Source organism: Ursus maritimus, unplaced genomic scaffold (genome assembly GCF_017311325.1).
Source record: "Ursus maritimus isolate PB19 unplaced genomic scaffold, ASM1731132v1 scaffold_6, whole genome shotgun sequence".
In the NCBI taxonomy this organism is placed as follows: domain Eukaryota; kingdom Metazoa; phylum Chordata; class Mammalia; order Carnivora; family Ursidae; genus Ursus; species Ursus maritimus.
Window position 1 is genome coordinate 30,253,268 of NW_024426774.1, and position 20,111 is coordinate 30,273,378.

At 42.5% G+C, this 20,111-nt stretch overlaps 2 protein-coding genes and 1 long non-coding RNA gene across 4 annotated transcripts in view; 1 reads left to right on the forward strand and 2 right to left on the reverse strand.

Moving 5' to 3' along the window:
- HNRNPLL (heterogeneous nuclear ribonucleoprotein L like) overlaps positions 1-4,109 on the reverse strand; it is a 35,663-nt gene extending 31,554 nt beyond the window's left edge. For both annotated transcript variants that reach the window (XM_040623128.1, XM_040623127.1), the window contains exon 1: positions 3,756-4,109. In XM_040623128.1, coding sequence (XP_040479062.1) covers positions 3,756-3,947 — 192 coding nt within the window. In that variant the 5' untranslated portion in view covers positions 3,948-4,109. The remainder of the gene's footprint in view (positions 1-3,755) is intronic.
- The window catches only part of GALM (galactose mutarotase), a 110,037-nt gene continuing 93,035 nt past the window's right edge, over positions 3,110-20,111 (forward strand). Inside the window, exon 1 of the mRNA XM_040623129.1 lies at positions 3,110-3,582. Within this exon, the coding sequence (XP_040479063.1) occupies positions 3,570-3,582 (13 nt within the window). The 5' untranslated portion in view covers positions 3,110-3,569. The remainder of the gene's footprint in view (positions 3,583-20,111) is intronic.
- The window catches only part of LOC121100994, a 24,569-nt gene continuing 17,674 nt past the window's right edge, over positions 13,217-20,111 (reverse strand). Inside the window, exon 3 of the long non-coding RNA XR_005832811.1 lies at positions 13,217-14,058. This is a non-coding gene — a long non-coding RNA (uncharacterized LOC121100994). The remainder of the gene's footprint in view (positions 14,059-20,111) is intronic.

Genomic DNA, 20,111 nt, shown 5'->3' on the forward strand with positions numbered 1-20,111 from the left:
TTCCTGTGGGAGCTAAGCTAACAAAGTGACCTCATCTCATCTCCCACCTCATATTCATCCAATAAGCCATCATAATATTCCTATACATCTCTGTAATTCAGATCCTTCAAATATAGTAGTGTATCTTAAATTCAAACTAGATTCTCCACCTAATATATACCACTAGGAAATCCTAGGATCCACATTTTTACCTTGGCATTTTGCCATCTTGTAAGTCTATTTATTAAAAGTTGAGAAACTTAAATTTTCACCTCATCAGCAAACAAACCACTTTAACAATCTGATTTGCCTGTTTACTCACTAACAGAAAAGAATAAAACTTGAAAGTCTCCAAAATGAATTAGCACTCCATAAATCTTTATTGATACCAGTCTTTATAGAAGCAGATCTTTTCTATGTAACCTCCCAATTTAATTCCTCAATTGGTTTTGCCAAGTAAAGCCCTAATATTTGGAAGTCAAGCTGCTTTCTTAAAAATAAGCAGATAGAGGGGCGCCTGGGTGGTGCAGCGGTTAAGCATCTGCCTTCGGCTCAGGGCGTGATCCCGGCGTTATGGGATCGAGCCCCACATCAGGCTCCTCCGCTATGAGCCTGCTTCTTCCTCTCCCAAAATAAAATAAAATAAAATAAAAATAAGCAGATACAGAAATTTACCATTAATATGATCTTGAAGGTCCTGACTGCTAAATTTAAGACCACCACTCACTTTATAAGAATAAAATAATTGTATAATACATAGCGAAAACCATAATCCAGCTTTGTTCAACAATGCAGCCCAGTGAATCTGAAACACTCTAGGAATTTTTGATGCTCAAATTAAGTGCCAGAAGCCATAAATCTGAAAAGTGTCTTATTTCTCATATCCAACCTACTAACTCATTTCTATTTTTCTAACGCATTTCTCTCTCCACCTTAACACATCATGATCATTCACAATAATCAACCCATCTTTAAATAGGAGCATTTGCAAAAACACTGCTTTTCTTTTTTAAAAAGATTATTTGACAGAGAGCATGCAAGAGGGAAGGAGCAGAGGGAGAGGGACGGACAAATAGACTTCGAGTGCAGAGCCCAAGGTGGGGCTCCATCTCACGACCGAGATCAGGACCCGAGCCGACACTTAACTGACTGAGCCACCCAGGTGCCCCAACACTGCTCTTCTTAAATACTCACTTTCCTCTTTAAATCTAATTAACATATTATTAAAGCACTCGTGGAAACTTAATTATCTAAAGCTAAATAATGTAAATCTTTGAAGTCTTACTTTGCACCTTACAAACCTCCAACTGGAGTTGAAAAGATTGCTTATCACTGTACCTCATCTGCATTTACTGTTGTTTAACATTTTGACCACGAGGTATTTCTTCCCTGGCTGGACTAGGAGGACCACTGAGGTTGAGCCAAACCCATTTCAGTTAGAGGATTTACCATATTTCTGGCTGATGACGCACTAGACAATAACTTCTATCCAGGGAATGCCTATCTTAATAAAATTTTATTGTACAGTTTCCATAGTTGCAATAATTTCAAAATAGTACCAAAATTTACAAGAATAAAAAGGTTTAAAAACAGGAAAAATAAACCTTCATTAGATTTGACAGTGCAGTATTGGTTCTACAGTTAAATAAAAGCAATTCCCTCTCTCCTAAGACACAGAACAACACGCCTCCGTGGCGCAGTCGTTAAGCTTCTGCCTTCCACTCAGGTCATGATCCCGGCATTCTGGGACCAAGCCGTCCAACTCCCTGCTCAGCGGGAAGCCTGCTTCTTCCCCTCTCACTCCCCCTGCTTGTGTTCCCTCTCTCGCTGCCTCTCCCTCTGTCAAATAAATAAATAAAATCTTTAAAAAAAAAACAAAAAGAAAAAAAAGAAACAGAACAACAGTAAGATAAACAAAAATTAGAATTTATAACTCAATCTGCATACATTAGTTTCTGCCTGGGTAATTTAAAAACTGCGTTACATTAATCACTGAACTACAACTCTAGGTACGGAAAGGTTCAACTTTTATATTTTACAGATTAAGCGAACTCAAGAGTAGTAGTTAACGGACTTTCCCAAAGGCATTACAGATTGTGTGCTAGGTAAGACTTGTCTCTCCCCAAGCCCTGCCCAGTGCTATTTCCACTGCCAGATACAATCCACTTTGGATATATTAATTATATATTATTTTCTTGCCCACATCCAAAATAATACTATTGTCTTAATGTCTAATCTATTTTTCAAAGAAAAAATTTTTATAAAAAGATTGAAGTATCTTTTCAAGACACTTAAGGGAAGACATTTCATGCTACCACACAAAAAACTCAAGACTTTTGGCAAAAGAAATACACTGATCCATCGGCTCCATCTAAAATATGTTACAATATTCCTGCTTCCAAATTCCACAGTGGAATTGGCTTTGAACTGAAACTTTAAGCATGCATTTCTTTTATTCACATGTTGAAGCTACATTTTGAATATTCGAAATACCTAGGCACAAAAATCAAAAGCCGTATCTAGCCATAAGGAAACATTTATTTAGAGGAAGAAAAAGTGCCTTTTTCCTAATGTGTTGAAACCTATGTGTCACTGTTTCATATTTGGAAACTCTTAACACTGGGGACTACTGACCAGAATTTTTACATAAAAATTCAAACAACAGCTATAAGGCTTATAATTTGCCTCTTATAAAAAGTGAAAAACAGTCTAAGTAGAATATATGTGTACAATTTCTTAAACTTCAGGTAAAGCTTCCTTTCAAAAAATCACTATTAAGATGTGATAACTGTTTAAAGGACATCTAAGCCATTGAGACATCTTAAGTGCACCAAAAAAGGGCAAAAACTTTTGCTTGCTTTGTTTCCTTAGAGTCTCCGTGCAACTCAAGCTGAGTTACTACTACTTGCTGTGGGTAAGACGATTTTCACATTCCTTCTGCCGCCCGCTAACATTTCTGATAAGAGCAACAAGAATGCAGGAATGTGTGTTTAATGCAGTTCCGAGCTCAGTTCCTCCTTTCATGGGGCAAATCTGGAATAAACGGTCAATGAAGAACTCAGGTGACTTTAAGATTTAAGATTTGTTTTACTTGAAAATATGGGTGCTGTTAACACCTACCAACATTTTTTTTTTTTGGATCGAAGAGCTAAAATCAGTACTGAGCAATAATCATAAAACTGGGTGGCAAAGCATGCACGCCATGCCTGCCAAAAGTAAAAATTTTTAAATGAAACCTTCAGGGGAACTAGGGTGTGAGCGCCAGAGTGCAATTTGTCATTGGGTTACGGCTCTGCTCAGGACCCAGGTGGAAAGAGACTCCGGCGGAACCCACGCAACCATCCTGTGACCGAGACGGGCGCGCGGACGCCGCCGGCACAGGGGCAGAAGGGAGAAAGAGGGTCGTCCCGACGCCGGCCAGCCGCCGGAGGAGTTAAACTAACAAAGAGCTAATCGCGCACCAAAGCCCCCCCGGAGCGGAAACAACGCCGCCCCGCCTCCCCCGCCCGGCTACCCTCCCCAAGTTCAGGGCCCGCAGACGACTCGCACGCGGGGCCTGCAGCCAGGCCGGAGCCGGGTTCGCGGTCGGGATGCGGATAACAGGTAAGGCAAAGAATAAAAGCCCTAAAGAGAGGAGCCGGCGCTTCCCGACAGGGTCAGCGCAGCAGCAGAGGGAAACTGGGCGCGCGGAGGGCCCCAGGGCCGAGTCCCCGCCGCCAGGCCCTGCTTCCCGGGGAACCGCCAGGCACAGGGGACGGGGCGCCGCGCTTTGTTACCGGCTGTGAGAAGCTCCGGCCGCCGCCGCCGCCGCCATCGCCCCCGCCCCGGGGCGTCGCTTCCCGGCGGTTCTCGCCTTCCTCGGCCGAGTAGTCGATCTCCCCCTCCTCGGTCTTGAGGCGCTTGGCCTGGCTCTCGTATTCGCGGTCCTCCTCGTATGTCTCCCTGGGAGAGGATGAGGAGGAGGACATGGCGGCGGCCGGAGGGATCGGCGGACAAGCGGGTGGGGGTGGCGGCGGGGCGCGGGCCTCGGACGCCGCCGGCCAGTCCCCGCCACTAGCCGAGTCTCTTCAGCGAAGGTCTGCGCTGCCGGGCCGGCCTCGGGGGCCGGGCGTCCGGGAGCCGAGTGGGTGCAGAGACCGGGCGGGATGAGGGGGGCACCCCGGGAGGAGGCTCCGGAGCGGCCGCTCCCCTTTATTACGGAGCCAACATTCAGCCTCTCCCTCCTCCTCCGTCTCCGCTCCCAGCCCGGGGGAGCGAATCTAAGGATGGGGACGCGACCGTGGCTTCCGGTCTTCCCTCCTCCCCTAATCCGCTCCCCGCCGCCCAGGCCGAGCCTCCGCCCCCGCCTTAGCCTCAGCCGCGCAGGATCGAATCCAGCCGCAGCCCGCGGGAAGCGCCCCTCAGCTTGGGTCCTGCTCCCTATTGGCAGGGGGAAAAGTCGACCAGGCTTCCAATTGGCCAGAAGGACTGTTCGTCAAGAGCCGCCCACGGCTCGGCCTCGCCCCCCTCCCTGCGCCGTGTGAACTCGCCGCTGGCCTGCGAGTCCCGAGCGCCCAACGCTCGCCGCGCGCTGCCCGGGAACCGTTGCTGCCCGGCGGCCGTTAGCACTGTTGGACTCAGCCGAAGCCAGGCGCGGAGTGAACCCCAAGCGGGCGATGAGGTTCGCCGTGGAGCCAGGGTTGCGGGTGTTAACCGCCCTCCCGCTAATTTAAATGCTTTTATTACTTCTCTTCAAAAGAGCATGAGGAAAACCTCTAAAATCCCTGCAGATAGACCTCGCACAGCCCTTAAAACTACAGGGGCTGAGGGGAGAAAAGGGTTTGGAACCATGAAAGTAGCCTTCTCCCTGTGTTGTGTGCAAAATCTGATGAAAGTGGGTGCACTTTCTCCCCGCCCCTAACGATCTTCGAGAACTGCAGTCAAGATTTACATTGAGCAAGGTGCAAGTCTGAAGAAGACGCCGCACGCGGGTGAATGTCAGTTTGATCAGTTAGCACTCATTTGTCATCTAGACCCCTCTTTCCTGACAGGGGACTGGTGTGTGTAAAATATGTCATCCTTCATCCCAACCCTTTCCTTTCGGGATGATCTATTTCACATTATCATTTATTTTTGAAAGATAAAAAAGCCTAACAAAATTGTCCTTCGGACCGCAACTGACTTCCTCCGTGGAGCCCTGAGGACTCTTCCAAGCTTCTAGTTGCTTTCTCTTTTTCCAGCAGGGCCCTTTATACTTAACCTCTTAGGGTGTTTTGTTTTAAAGACTAGAAGCGCTTGAAGACGAACTGTGCTCTTTTTCACCTTTGCAAATCCAGTTCCTGTGCAGATCCCTAGCGCAAGTTAGGTACTCCACAATGCTGAAGAAGTGGTCTTTGGGAAATAGAGGTCCAGTATCTTTCAAGAGAGAAACTAGCAAGCCTAACCCAACCTAACTGCCCTCTGTGACTTAACCCTTGGAGGATTGCCTAGGATCAAGAGTCCCTTAAGTGTTTCCGTTGTCCTTATCCCTCAGACGCTCCTCTAAATGTGGCTCTTTCCGTTCCTAACTCTGCGGACTGTTTCCTCCTCCCGCCTCATTCTCCCTCATTTCCAAAGTGATTTCTTCCGAAAAAGCCATTTTTATTTATTGCTGGCAGTGCTTTACCGTACCCTATTTTGTACTTTGTAATTTACACTGCCTGTCATTTTGGGGGAAAAATTGCCAGCTTTTCACAGCACCGTAGAGCTTATAATCAAATTTGTGTGCAGCTGCAACTGTACACTGACAAAATAGAACTAAAAAAAATTTTAGAATTTTATTTTTTAAATTAAGATAGGATGGAAGTGGACAAAAGAACTATCAAAGAGGGAGCTGCAGTGCCAGCTACATGAGGAAATATTGCTGGCAGAACATTGGGAAGAATGAGAAGAGGCAGAAGGAAGGCCTTATCCAAACTTTCCAAATATTTTATAGTGATGGTGAAAATATTAAATTGTAAAAGCCTACCTCCAACTCCTAGATTGTACCAGGTTAAAATGCGATTCTCACACTAATCCACAAGGAACCCCAGCCTTGCGGAGCCTTGCTGCTCTACTCAGTGTTTACTAACAGAAGGTAGGTAACTTTGATAAATAGAATTCAAACTTAAATTCTATTTATCAAAATATGAGGGGCGCCTGGGTGGCACAGCCGTTAAGCGTCTGCCTTCGGCTCAGGGCGTGATCCCGGCGTTCCGGGATCGAGCCCCACACCAGACTCCTCCGCTATGAGCCTGCTTCTTCCTCTCCCACTCCCCCTGCTTGTGTTCCCTCTCTCGCTGGCCTTCTCTATCTCTGTCGAATAAATAAATAAAATCTTTAAAAAAAAAATATGAAACTTAGTTTCATACTAAGTATGAGCATGAAACTTAGTTCTTTTTGGAAGTAGCTCAATCAAACTGTTCGATAAAAAAAACTGAAGAAGTAAAATATAGAAAGCATGTTTAAAGGACATAGATCAGTACATTGACCACGGGTTATCTGTGAGCTTCTTGCTGATAAGTTGTTCAGTGACAATAAGTCCTTTGATAAGGAAAATGCTAGCCAGCTCAACACTCTACCGTGAGAAGAGCTAAAGAAGGAGGGCATAAATTATATTCTGCATGATTTAACTTAGATGAGATAAAGATATTATACACCACCCAGTAGCCAGAAATGCCTAAGAAACGCAGAAACAGCTCCTAAATGCCACGACCATCTGGAATTTCTGTTGCACTGCATACAGCCTCAGGCCTTTGGCTGATTGTCTGAATGCTTGCTTGGATTGGCTGCTCTTGATTAGGGTAAGAAATGGGCATGAACTACCATCCCCACAACTCAAAGTGGATTCAGGGGTTCTACTAGAGTGGGAGACAGGTCCAGAGCAGCCCTAGGGAAACTATACTCAAGGTCCTTTATAATCTAATCCTGAGTTGCCCTTTAGTTTTAAATCTGAGCGCGGACTCTGTAATTATAAGATAGTGTGCTAGGTGATGAAGGGACCAGAAAACTATATAAGAGATGGTCCCTGCCTTCTCAAAGCTCGCAGTCAGGTTGAGGAAACAAGACACATGTAATATACATGTAATAATAACAGCCATTCACAGTGTGCCAGGCACTGGGCTAACCACTATATGGGTCATGTCAGCAAATTCTGACAGAAGCCCTCTAACAGGCAATATTGTCACTATGCCCATTGTACAATTAAACAATCCAGGAAGGGTTAAGGGACTGTAAACCAGAGAGTCAAAATTAGAATCCAAGCTGTCTGATTCCAGAGCCAATACTCTTCATCCAGAAGAATGATTTAATTATTTTTACTGCCACAAACACAGATCTTATAGCCACTTATCATGATACCAATTTATTCGCTAATCTCTACCAGGGCTTATGCAACTATAATTCTAGAAAGGGGTGAATAGATTATAGTTTTCACCATTTTCATTGGTATAAGGACATTTAATTAGCTTCCATAAGAAATTACAAATTAAGCTGTTTCGTGTTCATTTTTAAATTTAATTTCTATAGAAAAGGCTCAGAAATCACAAGAGAAGTATCTCTATTTTCTGATGGATATGTAATTTGAACAACTGGAGATACAAATTACGAACTTTTCATTCCCAAACCCAATTTCCAGTATTGCGGCTATATCACTGAAAACACAAAACTTTGTTTCCTGCCTCAGCTTTTGCAAAACCAGATAAATAAAACCCTGATGCACACCATACCTGTGAGCCACATTTCCAAAGGATTGGAACCGTGGAAGTATATTTTAATTAAGACCTGTTTAACACGATCAAAGTCCATTCAGAGACAAATCAATTAGTTCCTATGAAACTTTGTCAAATCCAAAGTATATTTGTGATGATACCACTTCCACGTTTGATAGGGATCCCCCAAGAAAGGGCACTATGGCTGTCCCCAAGCTAGCCCCTATAATTTGATCTACATTGGGTTTGTTAGGGTGAAAAGAAGCCACGGTTCCAAGAGGATGCACCCTGTAGGAAGTGCCCCGAGCACTATTAGCTCTCTGTGTAGTCAAGTGTAACCACAGCGGTATTCTCTTTCAAGCGCTATCATCATACACATCTGCTTTGGGGCTAGAAATGCCACCATGTTTGGCCTCTTTAAAAAATAACAATTTGTGATAAATCAGCAAAAATAAAATAGATTTACCTTAAAGGACTAGCTCATCTACCAAATAATGACAGGTAAAATTCAGATTCTTAGTATCAGTGATAGCCACTTAGTCTTAGAAATAATACTTAAATTATTTCCACTTCTCTCTAACTCCTGTGAGTTGAGAGTGATTTAGACATCTTTAAAAATGATTTTAATAAGCAAAAAGAGTAAAATCATAGCATTTCTATCCCCAGGTGAGAGTAAATAGAATTTATCAAAGTAAATTCACCTTACATATGAAAATATAGCAAAACAAAATTAACGCACACTTAACAAAACGGTACTAAGTGCTGATCATTCCCAATTGTGTAGAACGTGAAATAATTGGGAGTGATCAGTAGTACTTAATACCTTTTGTTGTTAAGTATGAGCTCTCAGTTCTTCTTTTCTGTCTTTTTTAATTTGAGAAAAATAAAAATTTCTTGGAAATACCCCACTTCACCCTATCAAGGAAGTTTCCTTGGTAAGCAAGTTACTAATTCACCCATTCTTCTTTCCTGATCTTTGATGCTGGGACCACTATAAAAATGACAAGGAATACTAAGATAACACATAAACTAGGTTTTTTAGGCCTCCTTTTTTTTTTTTTAACCTTTCCTATCTTTAGTTTTCTTTGGCCTATTAATGTCTTTGCATTCTGAATGTGTTAGGGGACATTTCAATCAAATGGAATGGATTTTTAACAGAATCGTGTAATTGTTTCCCTTGATACAATGTACATTCCCAAACCATTGTGGCACTTTCCCCTCCGCCACCCCTAAGACCAGAAGATCAACAGACCACCTTTATTTTAAGACAAGAAAAATGTTTTGCCCATGCATCCTAACCACAAGTCAGCTATTGAGTTTGGCTAGACCTGTGCTATCCAATGCAGTGGCCGCTCGTCACACGTGGCTATTTACATTTAAATTAGTTAAAATTAAAGAAAATGCAATATTCCGTCTCCAAGTCACACTAGTCACATTTTAAGTGAGCAATAGCCACATGTACAAGTGGCTGCTGCTTTGGACATGCTGGACTGGACTGTAGCCTCAAGAATGACTATCTCATTCAGCTTTGTCTCTTCATCACCTACAACATTGTACATAGTAGCCACTGACCAGACATCTGTTGGTCTGAATTAAGCTCCTCTTTCTCATAACTCAAGAAAAATAAGCACATAAAACATGTAAGCTTTGCAAGTTATGTCTACGTATGTATCTCAAAGATTGCTCTATAATTTGATTTGCTCCTCACCCATACTTGAAATGAGATCACTTAAAAGATGTAATTACATTTTTCAACCAACTAAGCTCATTTTGTACACTGGATGTACCAAAATGTGTATAATTTAAATTTGTCAATCAACCAATTGTATTAAATGACACACATCTATTGAAAGATTTCCTATTGTGAATATTTTTCAAAAGTGAAAATTCCTTTCACAAAGTAGTCAGTCTCTGATTTATCTGTAAGAATGCCATTACGTGAACATCAGAATTTGCACTGAACTGAGAGAGAGGCAAACAAAAATAGTATTCTTTCAAGGTGCTATCATAGGCATCCAAAGTTTGTAGGATAAATTTACTATTATTACTAATTATAAATAAATAACCAGCACTGCATAGAACTTTACTATCTACCAAGCAGTTTCACATACACTGCTTTATATGATTTTCACAGAAGCTTTAAGAGGTAGACAGGGCAACTCCTTACTGTCTCCATTTGGCAACGTTCAGAAAAACTACTATTTTGTCTCTAAATTCCCATCTTCTTTCCAGTATACCAATGAGGATGTGTGAACTATTATTTATGCTGATTAGATTGGAATTGGAACTTTTAATTTTTTGGCCCTATTTGGATGGAACTACCTTCCTAGGAATATAATTTTTAATTATATATAGATATATAATATATATAAACATCTGTTCAGAGAAGACCCGCAATAAATATTTGCTAAATAAATCAGTGAATACATGCAGGGTCCTGAAAACAGAGCTGACTGTATCAGTCAAAGTTCAGTTGCAGAGAACAGAATTCATTCCAATAAGTTTAAGCTAGAAGTATTAAAATACTTAAAGCATAATTCGGAGTATTGATGGAAAGATTCTCTTTCTTTCTCTTTTTTTTAGAGAGAGCAAGCAAGTTGTGGGGGTGGGGCAGAGGGAGAGGGAAAGAGAGAATCTTGAGCAGCTTCCACACCCAGTGTGGAGCCCAACACAAAGCTTGATCTCACTACTCTGAGATCATGACCTGAGCCAAAATCAAGAGTCGGATGCTTAACTGACTGAGCCATCCAGGCGCCCCCAGTTTTGCATTTCTAACGAGCCCCCAGGTGATGCTGATGTGAAAACTACATTTTGAATACCAGCATTTTAGATAAGTCTTCTCCAACCAGGCTGCCCAATGAATGGAGTGTACCAAGGCAATGATTCCCTTCAACCCTTGGGACAGTTAGGTAAGGCCAGGTGCAGGCAGAGCCTCTAGGCCAGTTGGCCCCAGCTTCCATCAGTGTGTCATACAAGTACTAATATTTTCTACCTGTGCTGTGATGGGGGAGCATTGCACTCTTTGAATAAATCTAACCNCTCTTGAGTCTTTGTTAAGTATTGGCCAATACATGTGCTCTTTTTGGAATCTTTTATTAGTAGCAGAATTTTTTTTTTTTAATGTTAACTATTCTTGCAACAAATGTAGAGAACTAAAGATAGCCTGGGGCGCCTGCGTGGCTCAGTTGGTTGAGCGTTTGACTCTTGATTTCGTCTCAGGTCATGATCTCAGCGTCGTGGAATCAAGCCCCACATCAGGCTCTGTGCTCAGCATGGAGTCTGCTTGAGATTCTCTCTCCCTCTCCCTTTGCCCCCTCCCTGCTCACTCTCTAAAAATAAGTAAATAAATCTTAAAAAAAAGAAAGCGAGGGGCGCCTGGGTAGCGCAGTCATTAAAGCGTCTGCCTTCGGCTCAGGGCGTGATCCTGGCATTCCGGGATCGAGTCCCACGTCGGGCTCCTCCACTGGGAGCCTGCTTCTTCCTCTCCCACTCCCCCTGCTGTGTTCCCTCTCTCACTGGCTGTCTCTCTGTCACATAAATAAATAAAATCTTTAAAAAAAAAAAAAAAGTGAGAAGATAGCTATATTCAACTTACATATCACCATGTCAACTCTTATAATGAAGATTTACAGTGAGAAAAGATAGTAGTGGGGCGCTTCTGGTGTTGTCAAGTATTAAGCGCCTGCCTTGCGCTCAGGGTGTGATCCCCAGAGTCACTGGGATCTACTCACATCGGAGCTCCTCCGCTGGGGAGCCTGCTTCTTGCTCTCCCACTACCCTGCTTTGCCTTCTCTCTCGCTGGCTGTCTCTCTCTGTCAAATAAATAAAATCTTTAAAAAAAAAAAAAAAAAGAGGGCGCCTGGGTGGCTGGTGAGTTAGCTGCCTGCCTTCTCGGCTCAGGGCGTGATCCGGCGTTATGGGATCGGGCAGCCCCACATCCAGGCTCCTCCTGCTATGTAGCCTGCTTCTTCCCTCTCCCACTCCCCTGCTTGTGTTCCTACTCTACGCTGGCTGTCTCTATCTCTGTCAAATAAATAAATAAAATCAAGAAAGAAAGAAAGAAAGAAAGAAAGAAAGAAAGAAAGAAAGAAAGAGAAAGAAAGAGAGAAAGAAAGAGAGAGAGAGAGAAAGAAAGAGAGAAAGAAAGAGAGAAAGAAAGAGAAAGAAAGAAAGAAAGAGAAAGAAAGAAAGAAAGAAAGAAAGAAAGAAAGAAAGAAAGAAAGAAAGAAAAGATAGTAGTGGGGCACCTGGGTGACTCAGTTGGTTAAGAGTCCAACCCTTGATTTCAGGTCAGGTCATGGTCTCAGGGTCATGACATGGAGTCTGGCATCAGGCTCCGTGCTGGGCATGGAGCTTGCTTAAGATTCTCTCTCCCTCTCCCCCTGCCCTGCCTCTACTCCCCTGTGCACGTGTACACTTTATCTCTCTAAAAAAGAAAAGAAAAGAAGAAGATTTAAAATGGCTTCAGCTTTTCTGCCAATGACATCAAAATGGCCATAGGAAGGGAGAAGAGAGAAAGTTCATCTGCTTGATTGTTTCTATAGTGTGCAATGCTTTTCTGCAGAAAAGAAGTGGAAATTTACAAAAACAATATTTGGAATTGTTTCTTCATGAATACCAATGTGTACATCTGCAATTTAAACAGGTTTTTTTTTGGTCCTATAGACAGTAAGACAAACTCTAGTCCTTTTAAACTAGGGGAGACAATAGTTCTACCTAGTCAAATTGAGTTCTTTTCATAAGCAGCAACATTTCAGCCACTCCTTAAATCCCTTCTCTGCCCCCAGCTTCACAGCCTTATCAACCAGCTGGAAGTGGAACACTAAGGACATATTTGTTGGGTGAGAAAAGAAGAGAATTTTGCAGCCATAGCCTTACATGGGGAGCAGCCCTGTGTGCCCTATGGTGTGGGGTTCTGAATGGTTAATAGCACCATGGCTATTGTCTGCCCAGGGAAGGAGGGTGAAGAACTAAGATCACCAAAGATAAATTTCACCCACTTCACAACTTTAAAAGATTAAGTCTGCCGAGTGTTGTTGTGGGGAAGGATGTTTTGCCAATCACCTCCAGATTACCAAACTCTGCCTTTGAGATTCAAATAAAAGAAAGAGAAGAATGGGTTAAAGAAGATAAATGATCTTGGAGTGCCTGACTGGCTCAGTCAGTAGAGCATGTGACTCTTGATCTCAGGGTCATGAGTTCAAGCCCCATATTGGACACAGAGCCTACTTTAAAAAAAAAAAAAAAAGGCATGATCTAGAAATGAAATGGGTTGAAGCATCAGGCCTGTATTTTGAAAGGATCTAGTTGTAACATGCCGGACATCACAATTCAATACTGAGACAGAGTCAATGATTCACAATCCAGTTGACATCATTGCCACATTGCGAAAGAATTGATTCATACTGGGTTTTTTTTTTGAGATTGTATTTATTTTAGAAAGAGAGGGAGAGAGCACATGAGCAGGGGGAGGGGCAGAGGGAGAGAATCCCAAGCGGACTCCACACCAAGCTTGGAGCCCTGTGTAGGGCTGGATGCCACAACCCTGAGATCACAACCTGAGCCGAAACCAAGAGTTGGACGCTCACCCGACTGAGCCCCCCGGTGCCAAATTCCTACTTCTAGACACCCACAGCCACAACACCAATTCTCTTCTGCATTTTCAGTTGGTCTTACAGCCACCCGGCTAAAAACTACATTGCCGGCCCCCCTTGCAGCTAGGTGTGGCCATGTGACAAAGTTCTTGCCAATGGAATAGGAGCAAAAAGGATGGTGGAACTGCTACATCATTGCTTAAAAAGAAATCATTTGCCCTCCATGTTCTCTCTTTCCCTTTCACATGCTGGAGTAGAGAGGTGGGACTTCCACCATCCGTGCAGGACCCTAAAAGATGGCAGAGCAACAAAATTGAAGGCCCTAGGTCCCTGGGTGATTTTTACCAAGCAGAGCCACTCCCCAGCCTGAATCACGTACTTCCAGACTGTTACACAAGAAAAGGCAAACTTCCATTTTGCTTGTATGCCTTATTTTGGGATCTCTTGGTAATGGCAGTTTCTAGCCTATACCTAACATATCTGTCAGACCCTCCAGGGAGGGAAACAGGATTGCTGGAAACCACAGCTTGAAAGAAGACTTGACATATTCTTTTCTACTTTTCAATTTTGTGCCATATACACGTATTCCCTAGTTACTAAAAAATTCATCAATCAATTCATTAATGTGTTAGTGCCTTTACATCCCGGTTAAATTAAACAAAAACGAGTATTATCTTACCAGAGAGTGTTTTTTTCATCCTGGCTGAGAGAAAGAGGCACATGGCTTGTCCCTAGATCTTCAATATCTTGGCTTCTACCACCCACTTTAGCAGATATTCCTAGAAGAATGTGAGAGCAGGAGCAACAATATAAATCATTAAGTACGACGATAACTGAGACTCAAATGCCACAAGAGTGCTAATGGTTTTATGGGAACGCAATACTTTCTGTGCTGTCCTCTGCCCCAGTAAAGTCAGTCACATTCAGCTAGTCACTTCCACTGACTACTTCTGCCCCGTCTGTCCATCTAACAAATCTCGATAGTGCACGTAAGTGTATAGTGTACAGTGAGGATAGGCACCAGGGGTAGGAACTAAGGATAGGAAGATGAATAAGACACTGTCATGACCTTCTCTGTGTCTATGTCAGTGCTTCTACCTTAATGAAGGCTAAAACACGTGATTACACCCCCCCCACTCACGGGAGACTTCAGAAAATAGTAGCAAACATAAATGAAGGTAAAGAGATATCCTTTGTTCCTCAGATATCACCGTATATTCAAAAAGCTAAAGCTGTCAGATGTAATCCCCTCTCAGCACCGTTACTTCTCACTTACAAAATTACAGCATTAGAAACTGTGGTTAAAGGCAAATTTTAATTCTCTTTGATAAACTGAGAATTTATGTATTTTGCCAAAGTTAATGTTCATAAGGTACGTATACAAAGTTTAAGAGTCATTCAAATGATAACACCCTGGGGTGCCTGGATGGCTCAGTCGGTGAAGTGCCGGACTCTTGATTTCAACTCAGGTCCTGATGTCAGCGTTGTGACAAGATCAAGCCCTGTGTCAGGCTCCACGCCTGCTTGAGGTTCTCTCTCTCTCTCTCTCTCCCCCTCTGCCCCGCCCCCTGTCCTCTCTATCTCGCTCTCTCTCTCTAAAATAAATGAACCTTTAAAAAATATTTTTGCAATAAAAACATTGAGAGGGTTGAAATAAAATTGAGTACTGTTATGATTCACCAACTCTTCTAAAGAGTTTTAATCTTTAAAAATGATTATACATTTCATTATTAGAGATAATTTCCTTTTTAGTTGTTATTTTTTTCAGTTTTTATTTTAATTCCAGTTAGTTAATATACAGTGTTATATCAGTTTCAGCTGTGTGATATGATTCAACAATTCCATACATCACCCAGGGCTTATCACGACAAGTGCACTCCTTAAACCCGATCACCTATTTCATCCATGCCCCACCCCTGTCCCCTCTGATAACCATCAGTTTATTCTCTATAGTTAAAAGTCTGTTTCTTGGTTTATCTCTCTTCCCCCCCCTTTGCTCATTTGTTTTGTTTCTTAAATTCCACATATCAGTGAAATTGTATGGTATTTGTCTTTTTCTTTTTCTTTTTTTAAGCTTTTATTTATTTATTTGACAGAGAGAGACAGCCAGAGAGAGAGGGAACACAAGCAGGGGGAGTGGGAGAGGAAGAAGCAGGCTCACAGTGGAGGAGCCCGATGCGGGGCTCAATCCCATAACGCCGGGATCATGCCCTGAGCCGAAGGCAGACGCTTAACGACTGAGCCACCCAGGCGCCCTGGTATTTGTCTTTTTCTGACTGGCTTATTTCTCTTAGCATTATACTCTCTAGCTCCATCCGTGTCATTACAAAAGGCAAGAGATAATTTTTACCTTCCCAGTACAGTCATATCATCAAAAGAAACTTTAGACGATTGCCAAATCATTTTTAAGGAAGCCAAATTGATATATGATTCGGATGGGGAAGAAGGACACAATGACTCATTAATAGTGGACATGATTCTCATTCTGCAGAATGCTTCCTGGAGCTAGCCCACATTCAGAATTGCCACTGATTTCAGAAGAAACTTTGTACAAGAAAGAAAATGAATTCAGAATTATTTCATCACTGATCCCCATGATTTGAGTAAGAATTTAATGTTATGTTTAGCTTCAATGGGAAAGTTACTGAAATACTTTGGCAATACCCAATGTTATAAAGAAAATTATTAGGGCTTACAGCATCTAACATTTGCAGAATACTTTACAGTGCTCCTTTTCTTATATAATGGATGGGAGCACAAGAAATAGAAACTGACTTATGAACATATGCTGAGTAATAGGGCAAGTAGATAATATAGGACAAAGTGTAGGCTACTCTAATACTGTAAGATTGGGAAAGAATAAAACCATTGTCAACATTTATATAGCCATTCTGTTCCTTGCTCCATTAGTACAGACGATTAAAAACGATTTTTGAACGTCTCAATAGCATTGTTCTGAAAAGCAATCTGTCTGAGAGGGAGGTGATCCGGTGGACCTAAGCCTTGGCAGAGAAGGGTATGTGAGTGATTGACACACACCTTCTCCTGTTCTGGAGCATATATTTGAATCTGTAAACAAACACAGAGGTGTTTGACTCTTGACTTAGTGAGTTATATTCGGAAACTCGGGGAATTTGGAGACTGAGAAAGAAAGGAAGAGAAGATTGGGAGCAAGAATCTGAGAGAGCAGAGCTAGAAAGCATGGCTTCTCACCACTCCACTTCTACTCCACCCCGACACACTGGGTCCTGTGAACTTGTTAGGTCCTTGCAAAAAGAAGTGTTAGAATCAGAAGCTGAAACTTTCTCATGATACTTTGTTGGACTAGGCACATAGAGTGCTGTTTTGAGACCCAGGTAAGAAAGGACGGAGTGGGATGGGTCATTGTCTTAATTGCTGGGTGGGTGGAGCAAATCACGCCTACCAAGTGCCTCACAGGATGAAGCAGCAGAAAAGCAGAATTTACATGGCAGGTCCTAGCAACAGGGTGGGCACCTCCTTCAAACAGATTTTGAACAAGAGCCTTCCACCAGGAGACTGGACCACCACAGGAACTGAGCACATTTGTGCCTAAGCACATGTAAGAAACTCATTCACATCTCCCAAATTAATTGGTGAAGGTTTTATGAAGGAAAGTTATTGAAGCCTTGTAGGTAGGCATGTATTCCAACTACATCTGGTTTACCAAAAAAAGTACCCCATTTGTTCCCAATTTTATATTCCATAGGTATTCCTCACTTTATAAAACAAGTGTCTCAGAAAAGTTGACTTTTATAAATAAAATGTAAATTCTTTTCTAGTGGAAGAAAAATTCCAATAAATTGGATTTAGAACTTTTGATAATACAAGGGGGAATTGAGATGAATGCTAGGTTGGAGCAGACTGGACACTGACAAGCCAATGGGGGTACATCCCCTACTCTGAAATTATCCCTCCACTCTTATCCTCTGCCATAGTCGCCATGTTCACAGCTACCAGATTTTTAAGCTGGTAGTTGTGGAGTCTAAAGAGTGAGACTGTAATAGTATCATTTCTGCTGGTACTTTATCACACCAAATTAAAATCTACTTAAAATTATGTAGAACAGGGGCACCTGGCTGGCTCAGTCAGTGGAGCACGCAGCTCTTGATCTTGGAGTTGTGAGTTCGAGCCCCACATTGGGTGTAGAGATTACTTAAAAGGAATCTTAAAAAAAAAATTATGCAGAACAAATCAGGTCCACGTTCATTCCAAAAGTTTAGAGTGTTTTATATTGAATGTTGCAATCTTTTTAGGGACCATGTTGATTAGCACGTAAGGACAAGATTCTAATCCATCAGTAGTCATTGAACCTTTAAAGGGCATCTCTTGTTTTTAACAGTCTGGTTTCTCCCCTTTGTATTAGAACTCTTCTTTCCTGTAAGGAACCCAGTCCTTGTGTTTCAGGTGGGGATGAGTTCTTACATGGCCATCATGACAAGTGTGCAAGTGACCAGGGCAGGCCAACCAGAGTTCCCTGTTCCCTCAGTGTCCTTGCTTGTTTCAGAGATGCATGTGTGACCCAGCAAAACATATCAGAATTGCTTCCAGGAGTTTTTGATCAGAACTACTGGGATAGACTATCCTTTCTGTGGGATTTGCTAAGCTGAGAGCTTAGGCATCTGGGACTAGAGAAGCCCAGAAAGAAACTGCAAGAGATAAGCAGAGCTAGGAGATAGTGAAACAGGCCTAATGACATCATTTGAACCCCTGGATTCAGTTATGCCTGAAGCCAGCTTCATGTTGACTCCCTGTTTTTCTCCTACCACCCACTCCGGCAGTAGGCTCAGTTACTCCAATCCCAAGTCAATTGACCTGGCTCACCAGGAGCAAAAACTCCCATCATTTCTCAGTCCTGGGTTCCTGGGGTTTGCTTCCAGGCAGTGGTGTCAAGTGCAACAACTGGTGAGACAATAAGAATATGCAAGCACAGGATTCTTTATCTTCATTAACTTAGGTCAAAGTCAGGGAGAAAGACAATAGTTTAGAAGTACCTAGAAGCTCTCTCAAGCTCACGGGATCTAGATAATCCTTTTTATAAACAGAAATCATTTTCCTCATGATACAACTCTTATCTATGGTCAAATCACTTCCAAAACACCTTTCCAGATAGTCCTCTAAGGTTTAGTTGGTTTACTTTTTTGCATGTGGTCTTTGCCATTATCATAAAGGAGGCGTTGCATCATCAGAACACCTGTGGGGATGGGCACCTGGCTGGCTCAGTGGGTAGAGCATATGACTCTTGATCTCGGGGTTGTGAGTTGGAGCCCCATGTTGGGGGTAGAGATTACTTAAAAATAAAATCTAAAAAACAAAAAAACCACCACCCATGGGGAAAGAGTGCATCATAACTTTAATGAAGCTTGAACCATCCCAGTTTCAATCCCCACTGTGTTCTGGCTCCTCTTGCCTTTGTATTCACAAAAACAGACTTTCTGTGGTCCCTGCCCATCTCTCTCCTTGTTTTGTCTCCTTCCAAAACTTTTGGCTGACACATTTTGCCCTGAATTTACTAATTTAACTTATTTTATCTTTATTAACTAATATGGACAGCTTTTCTTCCTCCTACATAATACATTCCCTCTCTGAAGTACTTTTTTTAGACCAAAATTGTCCATTCGACCACCTGAACTTCCCAGCTTTTGTGAGCAAATAAATTCTTTTCCATAGGCCCATTTAGGGAGGGTTTCTTTCACTAAAAAGTGATTCTAGCTCCTGCCACAACATGCTGAACCGTTAAACCCTTCTCAGGGGTTTTCATTGCTACAGCCAGTTATGAGGATGTTCGCTTTCATAATTCCGAGATGAAGGAAAGCATGGTAGCATGACCACACACCTGTGCCTCCTCCCCAAAACTAGTAAAATAACAGTAAAAGATACAGTAAAAAGGTATTAGCCCCCAACAAAAAATTGGAGAGGAAACAGAAACAAAGACTATTCAACAAACTTATGGAAGATGAAAAGTAAATGGAGAAGTCATAACTAACCTAATAGAACAGAGGAAGTTGAAATCCAAGCATCTCAGAGGGGGATTTCCAATGAATAATGAGCTAGAAACTGAGTCTCAGTGCTCGGACCACAAAAGGTAGAAGTGAAGGTGTGACTCCAAAAGTAATGTGACTGGTGAACTCGATGTGGAAAATGGTTGGGCCTCTAGTCCCCAGTCCCCTTCTCAATTCTAAGGAGCAAGAAAAATACCACTCCAAAGGAGAATGGAGGTTCATATTCTGGAGAAATTAACCCAAAAGGTTCTGGGACTTGAAGACTAAGCCACATGCAGGGTAAGGACATGTCGACAGGTTGAAAAATGGAGTATCGGGGTGCCTGGGTGGCGCAGTCGTTAAGCGTCTGCCTTTGGCTCAGGGCGTGATCCCAGGGTCCTGGGATCGATTCCTGCATTCTTCCTCTCCCACTCCCCCTGCTTGTGTTCCCTCTCTCGTTGGCTGTCTCTCTCTATCAAATAAATAAATAAAATCTTAAAAAAAAAAAAAATGGAGTATCATGTAAGAAGCTAATACTGACCTGTGGGGAGCCTCAGGCATGTCCCTCTCCCCTGCTCACACCCAATCAATCAGAGCTTCTCCTCTGAAGAAACTAGATAGTCCCAGATGGAAGACCTACAGATACTGACATTAGACAGCCCCCAAATAATAAGGCTGGTTCAGGACCCAGTGATCCTACAGCAAGGCCCTTCAAGCAATAAACCTTGTCAGTGCACCCAAAGCCCCCACAGAGTCAGTCTTAAAAATTAGTGGCCAGCCAAGGAAGCCACACATTTGAGAAAAAGCTGCAAAATGAAAGAGGTATCCCAAAG